At 45.6% G+C, this 16137-nt stretch overlaps 1 protein-coding gene across 2 annotated transcripts in view; it reads right to left on the bottom strand.

Annotated features, from left to right (window-relative positions):
* Window positions 1-8860: 8860 nt before the first annotated feature.
* Window positions 8861-16137, bottom strand: part of kcna7 (potassium voltage-gated channel, shaker-related subfamily, member 7) — a 36175-nt gene continuing 28898 nt past the window's right edge. For both annotated transcript variants that reach the window (XM_055152467.1, XM_020936635.2), the window contains exon 3: window positions 8861-10689. In XM_055152467.1, the coding sequence (XP_055008442.1) occupies window positions 9760-10689 (930 nt within the window). In that variant the 3' untranslated portion in view covers window positions 8861-9759. The remainder of the gene's footprint in view (window positions 10690-16137) is intronic.

The following is a 16137-nucleotide window of genomic DNA, read 5'->3' as shown; positions in this document are numbered from 1 at the left end:
TCACGCAGGTTTCGGTTCATTCTTTACAAACGCACACTCCAGTCACACTCTGGAAAAACATACAAAAGTCAAGGTCACTTCTTCACATCGTGGGACGTTTTATAATCACGTGTTTTACACAAACGCGTCCGTCACAGAAACGACTCCTCGGCGCTCCTCCTTAAGTCTTTTGCAGTGAACATTTTAAGACCATGAAATAAAAAATATAAAATACACAACAGCGTCGCTTCAGTGAGTCGTCGCTAAACGCACAAACTGTCGCAGGAATCGCACTACAGCAGCAGCAGCAGCAGCAGCAGCAGCAAAGCCGTTCAGTGTCTTGCTCAAGGACACGTTTTCAGTTACAGTAAAAATGTCGGAACCAGAATCACAAATAAAACATCACAGGTTCTAATTCTAAACAAAACAGTTTCGAAAGTTCTGCAAAATAAAAATACAAAAAAATACAAGTAGATTTTTTAGTTTAGTCCAAGTTGAGTCCAGGTTCAGTCCGAGTTGAGTCCAGGTTTAAGTTGAGTCCAGGTTCAGTCCGAGTTGAGTCCAGGTTTAAGTTGAGTCCAGGTTCAGTCCGAGTTGAGTCCAGGTTTAAGTTGAGTCCAGGTTGAGTCCAGGTTCAGTCCGAGTTGAGTCCAGGTTTAAGTTGAGTCCAGGTTGAGTTCAGGTTTAGTCCGAGTTGAGTCCGAGTTGAGTCCAGGTTTAGAACAAGTTTAGTCCGAGTTGAATCCAGGTTTAGTTCAAGTTGAATCCAGGTTCAGTTGAATCAAGGTTTAGTCCTGGTTTAGTCCAGGTTTAGTCCAGGTTTAGTCCTGTTTTAGTCCTGGTTTAGTCCAGGTTTAGTCCAGGTTTAGTCCTGTTTTAGTCCAGGTTTAGTCCAAGTTTAGTCCTGTTTTAGTCCAGGTTTAGTCCTGTTTTAGTCCAGGTTTAGTCCTGTTTTAGTCCTTTTAGTCCAGGTTTAGTCCAGGTTTAGTCCTGTTTTAGTCCTGTTTTAGTCCAGGTTTAGTCCTGTTTTAGTCCTGTTTTAGTCCAGGTTTAGTCCAGGTTTAGTCCTGTTTTAGTCCTGTTTAGTCCTGTTTTAGTCCAGGTTTAGTCCTGTTTTTAGTCCTGTTTTTAGTCCAGGTTAGTCCAGGTTTAGTCCTGTTTTAGTCCAGGTTTAGTCCAGGTTTAGTCCTGTTTTAGTCCTGGTTTAGTCCAGGTTTAGTCCAGGTTTAGTTTTAGTCCAGGTTTAGTCCAGGTTTAGTCCTGTTTTAGTCCTGTTTTAGTCCAGGTTTAGTCCAGGTTTAGTCCAGGTTTAGTCCTGTTTTAGTCCAGGTTTAGTCCTGTTTTAGTCCTGTTTTAGTCCAGGTTTAGTTCAGGTTTAGTCCTGGTTTAGTCCAGGTTTAGTCCAGGTTTAGTCCAGGTTTAGTCCAGGTTTAGTCCTGTTTTAGTCCTGGTTTAGTCCAGGTTTAGTCCAGGTTTAGTCCAGGTTTAGTCCAGTTTTAGTCCTGTTTTAGTCCAGGTTTTAGTCCAGGTTTAGTCCTGGTTTAGTCCAGGTTTAGTCCTGTTTTAGTCCTGGTTTTGTCCAGGTTTAGTCCAGGTTTAGTCCTGTTTTTAGTCCAGGTTTAGTCCAGGTTTAGTCCTGGTTAGATTTATCCTGATACCGACAATACAAACACAGAGATTTCTCTAAAGCTGCACTGTGTGACTTTCTGGCCGAGGATGTGTCACCTGCTCGTTTCTATGGATACGTCACTGCTCTGCCCGGAATGTTCCGCAGTGTGACTTTAAACAGCTCTATTTTACATTTATTCAATTACAGGTGGTTTTATCGCTCAAAAATACCTTGAAAAACAAACGTTCTGGTTGTGTCTTGTAACTCGGTCCGGTTTGGTCTCCGTGGTGACAGAAAGCTTTAATACTGCGGAACATTCCAGACAAAACAACAACAATCTCCATGAAGAAAAGCGTTTGACGAAGCCTCCGCCGGGAAAGTTAAAACAAAACTTACGGGTCATTCCAAATTCCAAATCTCCGAATGCCTCCCACTCGACCAGTTCAAATTTGACTGAAAAAAATCTAGGAGTTTCACAAACTTTCCAGAAAGAAAAGTCCCACATTTTATCTCCCAACTCCTTTTGTCATTAAAAATATTTTGTCGTCTCCCCCCCGACCTGTTTTGAGCAGAGTTTTCCAAGGAGCCACGTTCAGATTTCTGTATCTAAAAAACTATTTAAGGTCCTTCAAATTCTCAAGGGTTAAAATGTGTCAGATGAACTTGTAGAATCTGAACTTTTACACATGAGCTTTTGGTTTATCACAGATTTTTGGAAGCTTGAATTTGCTTGATTTCTCCTCTTCAGATGTGAGGGCGTCTTTGAAGGACTGTGGAAAGTCCAAAGTTTCAAAGACAGAGGTTTGATATTGAACATAAACCTTCCCGCACAAACACTGTGGACTTTGTATTTTAAAACTGATCCTCTGTGATGAAGCATCTACAACATATTAAGTGTTGTATAGAAGATTTTCCAAGGAAAGAGAAATGCAGCGACTGTTTGTCCTTTTTCAAATGTTGTGCTTTGCTCCTTTTCCCCTTCTCTTCTTCTTTCCGCGACGTCAAAAACGGACTTTCATTCGCGATGAACTGGTCGTGAATTCTTGTCGGCCGTCACAACAAACTTTGTGCAAACTGAGAGGAAGCGACAGTTCGAAAAAGACCCCGAGAACCGCTGTATCGGTCGAGTAAACGGAATCAGTGCGTGAGAGGCAAACGTAAACCTCTTAATCCCAGCGCGCCGGCGAGTCAGTGACGCTAGAAATGTAGGGAGTTTGATTAACAACCCAACAGCCAATAGAAAATGAGGCAGCCTTGTTTTCTATTGGCTGATGTTTATCTGGCCTCAACACGTCCACAGTTGATGGATTTTCATTCTTTTTTTTTTTTTGGTCATCATAATTACAAAGCTGCTGCGTCTCTGTAATGGTATTTTAAACTTTCACTGACAATTTGAAACAAATAAAAAAATCCTCCATACAACCTTTAAGTGTTCAAAATGGAAAAAAATAAATTTGGTGCATCTTTAATCTTCATCCATTTTCTTCTGCTTATCTGGGGTCGGGTCTCGGGGGCATCAGTCTGAACAGGGACTCCTAGACTTCCTTCACCCCAGACATGTCCTCCAGCTCCTCCTGTGGGACCCTGAGGTGTTCCCAGTCCAGCCCAGAGACATCGTCCCTCCAGTGTGTCCTGGGTCTTCCCCGGGTCCTCTCCAGGTGGAACATGAACACCTCCTGAGGGACACGTCCAGGAGACGTCAGAACAGACGTCCGAGCCTCAGACGCTCCTCTCCACGTGGAGGAACAGCGGCTCCACTCTGAGCTCCTCACTCTGTCTCTAAGGGAGACGCCCGGACGCCCTGCGGAGGAAACTCATTTGTGTCGCTCGTATCTCTGATCTGGTTCTTTCGGTCACTACCCAGAGCTCATGACCAGAGGTGAGGGGAGGAACAGAGACTGATGCTAAATCGAGAGCTTCGCCTTTTGACTCAGCTCTTCTTCACCACAACGGTCCGATACAGCGACCGCATCACTGCAGACGCCGCACCTGTCCACCTGTCCACCTGTCAATCTCACGCTTCATCCTCCCCTCACTCCAGAACAAGACCCCGACAGACTTGAACTCCTCCACTTGAGGCAGAGACTCTCCACCCGCCTGGAGAGGGCAGGTCACCTTTTTCCGGTCGAGAACCACGACCTCGGATTTGGAGGAGCTGATCTTCATCCCAGACGCTTCACACTCGGGTCAAACCGTCCCAGTGCTGCAGGTCCTGGTTTGATGAAGACAACAGGACAACATCATCTGTGAACAGCAGAGATGATCCTGGTCCCCAAACCAGACCCTCCGACCACTGACTGCGCCTAGAAACTCTGTCCATAAACATAATGAACAGAACCGGTGACAGGGGAGACGCTGGCGGAGTCCAACATGCACCAGGAACAGGTCTGACTTACTCCTGGCAATGATCACAACTCCTGCTCCGGTCATAACCAGACCCCATACTCCCAGAGCGCCCCCCACAGGACGCCACGAGGGACACGGTCGAATGCCTTCTCCAGATCCACAAAGCACATGTGGACTGGTTGGGCAAACTCCCATGAACCCTCGAGCACCGATGGAGAGTGTAGAGCTGGTCCAGTGTTCCACGACCAGGACCAAAACCACACTGCTCCTCCTGAATCCGAGGTTCGACTATCGGCCGGATTCTCCTCTCCAGTCCCTGGCATAGACCTTACCGGGAAGGCTGAGGAGTGTGATCCCCCTGTAGTTGGAACACACCCTCCGGTCCCCCTTCTTATACAGAGGGACCACCACCCCGGTTTGCCAGTCCAGAGGTACTGTCCCCGACCGCCACGCGATGTTGAAGAGGCGTGTCAGCCAAGACCCACAACATCCAGAGACTTAAGATCCTCAGGACGGATCTCATCCAACCCCGGAGCCTTGCCACCAAGGAGCTTTCCAACCACCTCAGTGACTTCGGCCAGGGTGATGGATGAGTCCGCCTCCGAGTCCCCAGCCTCGGCCTCCTCCTCGGAACATACACACAAACACGCAGAACATTCATGGACTACGAAGATGCCCTCATATTAGAGGCGAATTTTCAAGCAAATTCAACCCCCCAGAAATCTGTGACGAACCAAAAGCACATGTGCAAAAGTCCAGATTCTACAAGTACATTTGCCAGATTTTAACTTTTGAAAATTTGAAGGACCTTAAATAGTTTTTAGATACAGAAATCTGAAAGTGGCTCCTCGGAAACTCTGCTCAAAACAGGTCAGTGCAGAGTTGACAAAATATTTTTAATGACAAAAATATGTTGTTGGGAGCAAAAATTTGGGACTAGAATTTTTTTCAGTCAAATCTGAGATGGTCGGGGGGGGCATTCGGAGATTTGGTCTGGAATGACCCTCACCAAATAAAGCTTTTCAGCAGTCAAACAGTTCATTTAAATCTGCAGCAGCATTTCACAAACTAAAGTGCAAAAACACGAAGAGCGATCGAGCGTCAGCAGTCGCCTTTGAAGTCTGTTTCTGAGTCCGTTTCCCTCCGGTTCTTCGGCGAGACTCTTCGACCTGAGTCCGTTTCGATGTTTTTTTTCAAACATAATGCCCTGGAGCCGACTGCTGTTTCGAAGCCGCTGCACAAACTCAGCCCGTCTCAAAACCGGCGTTAAGTTCAGCAAACACAAACCTACAATAAAACTATGTCAGTCGTTTATTTTGTTTGTGCTGCTTTCGTTTTGGAGATAGTAAGGATTATTTTATAGGTCAAATTGGGGTCAAACCGGCCTCCAGGAAACTCCAGAGACAGTTGTTTGTGTTTCGTTTGTGCTGCAGAAAGTTTGATTTGTGTGATTCTGGTTCTTAAAATATTAACTGTTTTATTTTGGGTCAGTGACGTCATCCAGCCCCTCAAAATGTTACATGGACCTGGTTGAAATCTGGTTTAGTCCTGGCTTAGACCTGGTTTTTGTCTGGTTTAGACCTGATTTAGAGCTGGTTTAGACCAGTTTTTTTTTAAATGTGGTTTAGACCTGGTTTTTGCCTGGTTTAAAACAAATTTATCTCTGGTTTATTCCTGGTTTAGACCTGTTTTTTTTTTTTTTTTTTTTATTTATTGTTTTACCTGGCTTAGACCTGGTTTAGTTCTGGTTTATTTCTGGTTTAGTTCTGGTTTATTTCTGGTTTAGTTCTGGTTTAGACTGGTTTAGTTCTGTTCTGGTTTAGTTCTGGTTTAGTTCTGGTTTAGACCTGGTTTAGTTCTGGTTTATTTCTGGTTTAGTTCTGGTTTATTTCTGGTTTAGTTCTGGTTTATTTCTGTTTAGTTCTGGTTTAGTTTCTGGTTTAGTTCTGGTTTAGACCTGGTTTGGTTTAGTTTCTGGTTTAGTTCTGGTTTAGACCTGGTTTAGTTCTGGTTTATTTCTGGTTTATTTCTGGTTTATTTCTGGTTTAGTTCTGGTTTAGTTCTGGTTTAGACCTGGTTTAGCAGATTTTTTTTTGGTTTAGGTTTAGTTCTGGTTTAGTTCTGGTTTAGACTTGGTTTAGATCAGATTTTTTTTTTTTAACCTGGTTTAGATCTCAAAACAACAGAAAATTAAACCAAATATTTGTATTTTGTTTGTGTTGTTTTGTGCTGTGACTGTTTTAATTTGTGTGAGTTTATTTCTAAAATTAGTATTATTATTTTTTTACAGCAACGAAATACAAATGTTTGATTAAATTTTCTGCCGTTTTGAGGCTGGACGACGACAAATCGACAAAAATAAAACAGTTTATGTCTTAAGAACCAGAATCACACAAACCAAACTTTTACAGCACAAACTTTTGACTCCATTTTGTGTCGTTTTAAAAAAAAAAAAAAGTGTTTCTTCCCCAATTTGACCTGTAAAAGAATCGTTAATATTTCCAAAACTAAAGCAGCACAAACAATAGACACAGTTTTGTTTTGTTTTTTTGTGCAGGTTTGTGTTTGACGACCGACCTCACGCAGATTATTTCATATGTTTAACTTCACTACAGTAGTCTGCATTAAAGCTGCACTCTGGAACTTTTCTGGTGTTGGGGTAGAGAAGCCAAAAGTGATTATTATTCAACTAGAAGTAAAAAAGTAATGTAAAAGTAAAAGTAATTCCTGCGTGAGGTGAGTTCTGAGTTTGGGGGAAAAGTAAATAAAGAGCCGTGCGTTCTCCATCAGAAATGTTCCACAGTGCAGCTTTAAATATAAAAACAGTAGAAGCTGATGAAGTAAAAAACAGTATAAATGGTAGAAACGCTCGTCCTCTCACCGCTCTTCATCTCTACCTCCTCCTCTTCCTCCTCTTCCTCTGTAGCCTTTCTCCTTCAGGGTTGTCACAAGTATCGAAAATCAGAGACTAATCGATATTAAATAAAACTCGTATCGATACTCGGTACTCATCATCTCCCACGTGAGCAGGAAACGATACTAAAAGAGAAAAAATAAACATTTCCTGAATGTGTTTAGAACAAGTGTAAGAACAAAAAGACTAATGTACACCTGGTTTAGACCTGGTTTAGACCTGGTTTAGACCTGGTTTGGATCTGGTTTAGACCTGGTTTGGATCTGGTTTAGACCTGGTTTGGATCTGGTTGAGACCTGGTTTAGACCTGGTTTAGACCTGGTTTAGACCTGGATTAGACCTGGTTTAGATCTGGATTAGATCCTGGATTAGACCTGGTTTAGACCTGGTTAGACCTGGATTAGATCTGGATTTAGACCTGGTTTAAGACCTGGAGTAGACCTGGATTAGACCTGGTTTAGACCTGGTTAGACCCAGATTAGATCCTGGATTAGACCTGGTTTAGACCTGGTTTAGACCTGGATTAGAATGGTGGGATTTAGACCTGGTTTAGACCTGGAGTAGACCTGGATTAGACCTGGTTTTAGACCTGGTTTAGACCTTTTAGTTTAGACCTGGTTTTAGACCTGGTTTAGACTTAGTTTAGACCTGGTTTTAAACCTGGTTTGGATCTGGTTTGAGACCTGGTTTAGTCCTGGTTTAGACCTGGTTTAGATCTGGTTTAGAGCTGTTTTTTTCTTTTTTTTTTTTTTTTTTTTAACTGGATCAGACCTGGTTTAGACCTGGATTAGACCTGGATTAGACCTGGATTAGACCTGGATTAGACTGGATTAGATCTGGATTAGACCTGGTTTAGATCTGGATTAGACCTGGTTTAGACCTGGATTAGACCTGGATTAGACCCGGATTAGATCTGGATTAGACCTGGTTTAGACCCAGTTTAGACCTGGTTTAGACCTGGAGTAGACCTGGATTTAGACCTGGTTTAGACCTGGTTTAGACTTAGTTTAGACCAGAGGTGGACAAACTATGGCCCAGGGGCCATATGCGGCCCTTTAAACTGTTTAGTCCGGCCCGTTGAATTTGAAGAACATTAATAAAATCATTTTCAGTGTTTTTCAAAGTCATTTCAATAAACAGTAAAAACCTTGGGATTGAAAAAACATTTTGTTGATATTTTGTTGACATGATTTTCAATTTTGGGATATTTCAAAAACATGGGGCATATGTTCTATTTATCCCATGTTATTTTTTTCCTTTTCTCAGGTGGATCACCAAAAAACTCCATCCACCTGCTCCTGTCCGGCTTTCTGTCAAATGTTAGAATCCCTTTGCCCACCTGTTTAAACCTGTTGTTTGTTTTTTTTTAACCTGGTTTAGACCTGGTTTAGGCCTTGTTTTAGACCTGGTTTAGACCTGGTTTAGGCCTGGTTTAGACCTGGTTTTAGGCCTGGTTTAGGCCTGGTTTAGACCTGGTTTAGACCTGGTTTTAGACCCTGGTTTAGACCTGGTTTAGGCCTGGTTTAGACCTGGTTTAGACCTGGTTTAGACCTGGTTTAGACCTGGTTTAGCCTGGTTTAGGCCTGGTTTAGACCTGGTTTAGACCTGGTTTAGACCTGGTTTAGACCTGGTTTACCTGGTTTAGACCTGGTTTAGACCTGGTTTAGGCCTGGTTTAGACCTGGTTTAGGCCTGGTTTAGACCTGGTTTAGGCCTGGTTTAGGTTTTAGACCTGGTTTAGACCTGGTTTAGGCCTGGTTTAGACCTGGTTTAGGCCTGGTTTAGACCTGGTTTAGACCTGGTTTAGGCCTGGTTAGACCTGGTTTAGACCTGGTTTAGGCCTGGTTTAGCTGGTTTAGGCCTGGTTTAGACCTGGTTTAGACCTGGTTTAGGCCTGGTTTAGGCCTGGTTTAGGCCTGGTTTAGGCCTGGACCACTGCTGGATCACACAGATTCAACTCCACGTGGGAATAGCAAAGAAATTTCCACCGTTTAACGTGGAAAATCACAGGAGATCGTCTAAAGAAAAGATTTTTATTTTCATCGTGGGATCAGTATCGAGTATCGAGTCTATTTCTTAGTATCGAAATTGAGTTTGAGATTTGAGTGTCGTGACAACATGATCCTCCCCGCGTCTTTCCTCTCTGTCCTTAATCAGTGTGTCGTTCATTCATTCATTCTTTCAAAATAAAACCAAAAAAAAGAAAAAGAAAAAAACAACAATTTGCTTCATTATTTGTCTCCAGAACCAAAATGAAAAAAACAGATAATAAGTAAATTTTTCAGTTTTCGATTTTATGTTTAAATGAAAAATGGAAAAAATGGATAATGGACTGAACCAGGACTAAACCAGGACTAAACCAGGACTGAACCAGGACTGAACCAGGACTAAACCAGGACTGAACCAGGACTAAACCAGGACTGAACCAGGACTGAACCAGGACTGAAACCAGGACTGAACCAGGACTAAACCAGGTCCAGGGCCAGACAGGAACCAGACCGGGACTGAGACCAAGACTTAGACCGGGTCTGAGACCAGGACTGAGACCAGGACTGAAACCGGGACGAGACTGGGACTGAGGCCAGAACTTAGACTGGGACTGAGACCGGGACTGAGGCGAGGACTGAGACTGGGACCAAACGAGGACTGAAAACGGTTTAGTCCTGGTTTACACTTGGTTTAGTCCTTTATAGTTTTTTTTTTTATTTTTTTAGTTAAACAAAAAAAAAACAAATCATTATCTGTTTTTTCATTTTGGTTTTGGAGACAAATAATGAAGAAAATTGTTTCGGTTTAGTTTTGTTTTCTTATTTTTGGTTTTATTTTGAAAAGCGAATGAACGACTCTTTCCTTTCTTTCCTCCTCTTTTCTTTCGTTCCTCTCTTTCTTTTCGTCCTCTTTTCTCTTCTTCGTCACACTTGCGTCACCATGGGCTCGTGCTGGTAGAAGCTCAGCGTTTTCTGCCCCGACACGATCGTCCCGTTGAGCGGGTGACACACTTCGCTGTTGTTCGGCTCGTACAGCGGCGCCACGTCTTCCATGAACTCCCCGGGCCAGTCCTCCCCTCCTCCTCCTCCTCCTCCCCTGTCGTCCGCCTCGCCGTCGTCCTCCTCGCCGTCTTTCTCCCACAGCGACGTCTCCACGTGGTGGTACTGCGTCGTGTCCTCGCACTCCATGCCGCGGTGGTAGAAGTAGCTGAAGTTGGAGACGATGACGGGCACGGGGAGCGAGATGGTGAGCACGCCCGCGATGGCGCACATGGAGCCCACCAGCTTCCCGCCCACCGTCTCCGGGTACATGTCGCCGTAGCCCACCGTCGTCATGGAAACCACCGCCCACCAGAAGGCCTCGGGGATGCTGGTGAACAGCGTGTTGGGCCGGTCCACCTCGGCGAAGTACACGGCGCTGGAGAAGAGGATGACGCCGATGAAGAGGAAGAAGATGAGCAGGGCGAGCTCCCGCAGACTCGCCTTGAGGGTCTGGCCCAGGATCTGCAGCCCCTTGGAGTGACGCGAGAGTTTGAAGATTCGGAAAACCCTGACGAGCCTGATGACGCGGATGAGGGCGAGCGACACGGAGGGCTGCGTCCCCTTGTCCTTGGCGAGCTCGGTGCCGATGGTGACGAAGTACGGGATGATGGCGAACAGGTCGATGACGTTCATGACGTCCTTGCAGAAGCGGACTTTGCTGGGGGCGCAGAAGAACCGCACCAGGAGCTCGCAGGAGAACCAGCAGATGCAGATGGTCTCCACGATGAAGAAGGGGTCCTGGAACGGCGTGAAGCGCGGAGGGATGGTCACCGTCTCGTTGGCGATGTCCGGGTGAGGAACCACCGTGTGTTGCTGCGAACAGAAGGAAACAGTTTGAGCGGAATCTGCTTTTTTGGTCAAATTATCGTCACATAAATCTGCTTTTTTGTTTCATGCAGCTCTGTGGTCCTTCTCCCGTCCAAGTGTCCCGCTGTAGGTTTGTGGAACTTCCGGTTAATGGTTTTCTGTGGCAAAATGTGGGTTTGTCAGGGTGTCGGGTCGTGGATTCATCAAGGAGTTGGGTCATGGGTTTGTCAGGGTGTTGGGTCGTGTGTTCGTTGGGGTGTCAGGCTGTGGGTTTCGTGGTCAGGTTGTGTGGTTCATCAGGGTTCGTCAGGGTGTCAGGTTGTGGGTTCGTCGGGGTATCAGGTTGTGGGTTCCTCAAGGTGTGGTTGTGGGTTTGAGTGGGCAGGTCGTGGGTTTGAGTGGGCAGGTCGTGGGTTGTGGGTCAGGTGTTGGGTCAGGGTTTGGTCAGGGTTTGGTTTCGTCAGGGTTTCAGTGGGGGTGGTTTGAGTGGGCAGGGTTTGTGTGGTCAGGGTTGTGGTTTGGGTTTGAGTGGGCAGGTTGTGGGTTTGAGTGGGCAGGTCGTGGGTTCGAGTGGGCAGGTTGTGGGTTGGTCAGGGTTTTGGGTCGTGGGTTTGAGTGGGCAGGTTGTGGGTTTGAGTGGGCAGGTTGTGGGTTTGAGTGGCAGGTCAGGGTTTTGAGTGGGCAGGTGGGTTTGAGTGGGCAGGTTTGGGGTTTGAGTGGCAGGTTGGGTTTGAGTGGGCAGGTTGTGGGTTTGAGTGGGCAGGTTGGGTTTGGGTGGCAGGGTGGGTTTTTGAGTGGGCAGGTTGTGGGTTCGTCAGGGGGAGTCAGGTTATGGGTGTGGGGTTTGGGTCTTGGGTTTGAGTGGGGTTGTGGGTTCGAGTGGGCAGGTTGTTCAGGTTGTGGGTTTGTCAGGGTCTTGGGTCGTGGGTTTGAGTGGGCAGGTTGTGGGTTGGTCAGGGTGTTGGGTCTTGGGTTTGAGTAGGCAGGTCTTGGGTTTGAGTAGGCAGGTCTTGGGTTTGAGTGGGCAGGTTGTGGGTTTGAGTGGGCAGGTTGTGGGTTTGAGTGGGCAGGTTGTGGGTTTGAGTGGGCAGGTTTCAGGTCGTGGGTTTGAGTGGGCAGGTCGTGTGAGTGGAGTGTGTGGGCAGGTGGGGTTGGTCAGGGTGTCGGGTCGCGGGTTCATCAGGGTGTTGGATGTGACTGGTGGACGCCTCAGGTCAGATCTGCAGATCCAAGGAGACGAGTAAACACCAGGGTTTAGTGTGTGCGGCAAACAGGCACAAGTCCACCACCTCGTGCTCCTGTCACCTGTCCTCTGCTCCTGTCACCTGTCCTCTGCACCTGTCCTCTGACCTGTCCTCTGCTCCTGTCACCTGTCCTCTGCTCCTGTCACCTGTCCTCTGCTCCTGTCACCTGTCCTCTGCTCCTGTCACCTGTCACCTGTCGTCCTCTGCACCTGTCACTGTCCTCTGCACCTGTCACCTGCCTCTGCTCCTGTCACCTGTCCTCTGCACCTGTCACCTGTCCTCTGCTCCTGTCACCCGTCCTCTGCACCTGTCACCTGTCCTCTGCTCCTGTCACCTGTCCTCTGCACCTGTCACCCGTCCTCTGCACCTGTCACCTGTCCTCTGCACCTGTCACCTGTCCTCTGCTCCTGTCACCCGTCCTCTGCACCTGTCACCTGTCCTCTGCACCTGTCACCCCCTGCTCTCCTGTCTCTGCTCCTGTCCTGTCACCTGTCACCTCCTCTGCTCCTGTCACCTGTCCTCTGCACCTGTCACCTGTCCTCTGCACCTGTCTGAAGGTTCAGGTTCACTTTATTGTTCCTGTAGAGAAGTCGCCCTCTGCGTTTGACTCGTCCTTCAGTGTCTCTGGGTTAAACCTGAGCTGGTCTTGGTCAGGACCTCAGCTGGACGATTTCCCCTTTTAATTAATCAATCAGTCTGTCAATTAATTAATCAATCAGTCTGTCAATTAATAAATAAATTCATTAATTAATCAAGTTTTCTAGCGCCTTTCAAAACACCCAAAGCCCTTTACAGTTCAGAAGCGAGACTGTCAATCTGCACCATTCCCTTGATTGATCCTGATGAGTCATTTCCAGAGGAACAGTGAAGAAACGAATCGTTTTATTCCTTTCAGAGCTTCTAGAACAACAAAAACACAACAAAACCTGCCCATGTTTCTCCGACGCTGCTGAAGTCAGTGACATATCGTGCCCGGTGTCATGGCGGCGTAGGTACCGTTGCCATAGGGACACGTGACGGTGCAAAGACTCTACATCACAGGTGTCAAACATAAGGCCCGGGGGCCAGATCCGGCCCTCCAAGACCTTTAATGTGGCCCTTGGGTGATTTTCTACTAAAATATTTAAATGATATTTTCTATTAAAATGTTGTTAATTTTCTGTGGTGTTTATCACAGCAGCGTCTCCAGCGTCTCTGTACGTGGCCCCCCACCAGACCAGCAGCACAAAATGAAGACTTGTCTCTTTCCAAACGCTCTTAAAGGACGATCGTTTTGACTGTTGACCGTGACACCCTCATCAGAAAAATGTCCAACATGAGAAAAGTGGAGCCGAGTGCAGGATTTTACAACAAAAATTGATTGATTGAATTTATTCCTGTTGGCATACAAATTATTGTTAAAACTTTGTGTTGAAATTGAATTTTTCTTCAAGTTTCAGGTTGTTCTTAATATTATAATATTATAGTAAGAAAGAGTTCATCAATTAAAAAAGATTTCTGTAATAGATTTGCGTTTCTCTGCACAAATATTTGAAGTTATTGTTATTTTGGGGTTTATATGACATGAGTTTTCTGATCCGGACACTTTGGGATCAAAGTCGGTTGGATACGACCCCCGGAACAAAATGAGTTTGACTCTCCTGGTCTATAGTGACATCAGGAATAACGGCACAGAACCACAATCAAACTCCTGAAACTCCTGAAAGGTTTGTCCAGTTTTTGTGTCCAGTTTTGTGTCATGTTTTTGCGTTTTTCTCAAACTTGCGTGGACGACATTTAAACCTCTTCAGTCCTGTTTTTGAACTGTACAACGCGGTGGAGATGAACTAAAAGCTTTTAATAAAAACACTTTTGCGTCACAGCTCGTCTTTAACGTGTTTATTTTTAGGTCTTCTGTGAGGAAATGCCGCACATTGAGGGAGTCCCCGGTGCAGGAGGAGTGCGAGCGCTCTGATACTGTGACAACTGTGCTGAGCCGACGCTTTTATCCGTCTGCACATTTTTATACGAGTCTATCTTTGACCGCGCCGATCCTCCTCGTGTGAGAACGCGTCCGGTTTCAGAAGTGTTTTTCAAATACCACAGGGGATTTTTTTAACACAGACATCAGTCGTTATTCGAGTTCGGTGAGGTACGACATTCCAGACGCGAAGGAGACGCACGGAGTTCAGACGTTTCTCCCCCCGTCTGCTCCGGTTTCTCCCAGAACAGGACCACAGCTCAGGTCCTGACCGAGACTCTGGAGGATCTGGAGCGTGGAGAGTCTAGGAAACCGATTGTCTTGAAAAATCTGACTAAAACAAATCCGTGTGTCATTCGTTTACTGTATTCGTTTTTCAAAATAAAACCAAAAATAAGAAAATGTTAAAAAAAACTGCAATTTTCTTCGTTATTTGTCTCCAAAACCAAAATGAAAAAACAGATAATGATTCATTTTTTCAGTTTTTGATTTTGTGTTTGAATGAAAAATGAACCAGGACTAAACCAGGACTGAACCAGGACTAAACCAAGACTAAACCAGGACTAAACCAAGACTAAACCAGGACTAAACCAGGACTAAACCAAGACTAAACCAAGACTAAACCAGGACTAAACCAAGACTAAACCAAGGACTAAACCAGACTAATAAACCAAGACTGAACCAGGACTGAACCAGGTCTGAACCAGGACTAAACCAGGACTAAACCAGGACTAAACCAGACTAAACCAGACTAAACCAGGACTAAACCAGGACTAAACCAAGACTAAACCAGGACTAAACCAAGGACTAAACCAGGACTAAACCAGGACTAAACCAGGACTAAACCAAGACTAAACCAGGTCTAAACTAGGACTAAACCAGGACTTTACTGAATCTTTTACAGACGGGTGCAGAGTAAATGCGTCTGTCAGCTAAAGGAGGTTTGTTGGTTTGAAACGAGCACGTGTGAAGTGTGATGTGTGAAGTGTGATGTGTGAAGTGTGAAGTGTGTGTGAAGTGTGAAGTGTGAAGTGTGATGTGTGAAGTGTGATGTGTGAAGTGTGAAGTGTGATGAGTGATGAGTGAAGTGAGAGTGTTCCTGGGGCCTTCTCTCGTGGAATCCTCTGAGTCATGGTTTTGGTTCAGTCGAGTGTACGGCTCCATACGACTGTAACACGAGCTTCACACGAGCTTCACCCGAGCTTCACTCAAGTTTCACTCAAGTTTCACACGAGCTTCACTTGAACTTCACTCGAGCTTCACCCGAGCTTCACACGAGCGCATGGAAATGTCACGCTGTTATGACAAGTTTTACAGGCTCTGGGGCAGAGGGCAGAGGGAGCAGGAGAGAGAAACGGGGGAGGAGAAAGGCTCTGGGGGGAGAGAGAACGAGAAGGGAAGAGGAAACAGGAGGAGAGGAGTTTAGGAGAAGAGAGTTTCTGTGAAGGTCCATGTTTAGTCCTGGAGTAAAGACGTGTTGAGCGTCGCTGCTGCTGCTGCAGGTTTGATACAAACTGTGATACTGAGAAACTGCGGCGCTGTGCCAGTCTCACTCTGCCACCTCCTGTTACCCTGGACTGTGTCACCAGAGGTATAATACTCCCTACAACAGGAGCAGAGTGGACTGCAGGGACAGAAGTCTGGTCTCTGAGCTGAGTCCTGTTCTGAACCTCAGGTCTCTTCTCTTCAGGAGACTTCAGTTTATTTTATAACAACATGAGTCTTGTGTAAAACTTGTCAGATACTCGCATTTATTCAGAGGTGGCGCCACCATCAGGTAAAGCGGGCGGCTGACGAGGGCCCCCAAACCTGGAGGGGCCCCTGACCAGTTGGCCTCAGTGTCACTAACGGCCGAGACATGAAATGAGAGTAGTTTTACTACTTCTAAACAATGACCGTAAGAAAAATAATAATTATCACATGTAATGAATGTAAACAAAAATGTATTTTTGTTTACATTCATTACATTTCAGCTCTGTTTTTCTAGTCGGCGACTGAACTAATAAGACAATGAGAATAAGTCAATGCACCATAATTCAAATAAATAGAAATGTGCATGTTTCAAGAACAACAGGGAAAAACAGACAATAAAATATATATTTAAAAAAACAAAACAAAAAAACTCCCAAAAAACAACAACAATGGTGCATTAATGTGAGGGCCCCAAACTCATGTTCACCTGGGGCCCCCAAATTGCAAACTCCACCACTGCTTTTATTACAAACACTCCCAGAGTTTGTGAACAGTGAA

The sequence above is a fragment of the Boleophthalmus pectinirostris genome, unplaced genomic scaffold, assembly GCF_026225935.1.
Source record: "Boleophthalmus pectinirostris isolate CB_2022bp ecotype Guang Dong unplaced genomic scaffold, ASM2622593v1 HiC_scaffold_17, whole genome shotgun sequence".
NCBI classification, from domain to species: domain Eukaryota; kingdom Metazoa; phylum Chordata; class Actinopteri; order Gobiiformes; family Gobiidae; genus Boleophthalmus; species Boleophthalmus pectinirostris.
Note: the sequence above shows the minus strand (reverse complement) of the source record. Positions and strands in the feature narration are given on the sequence as shown.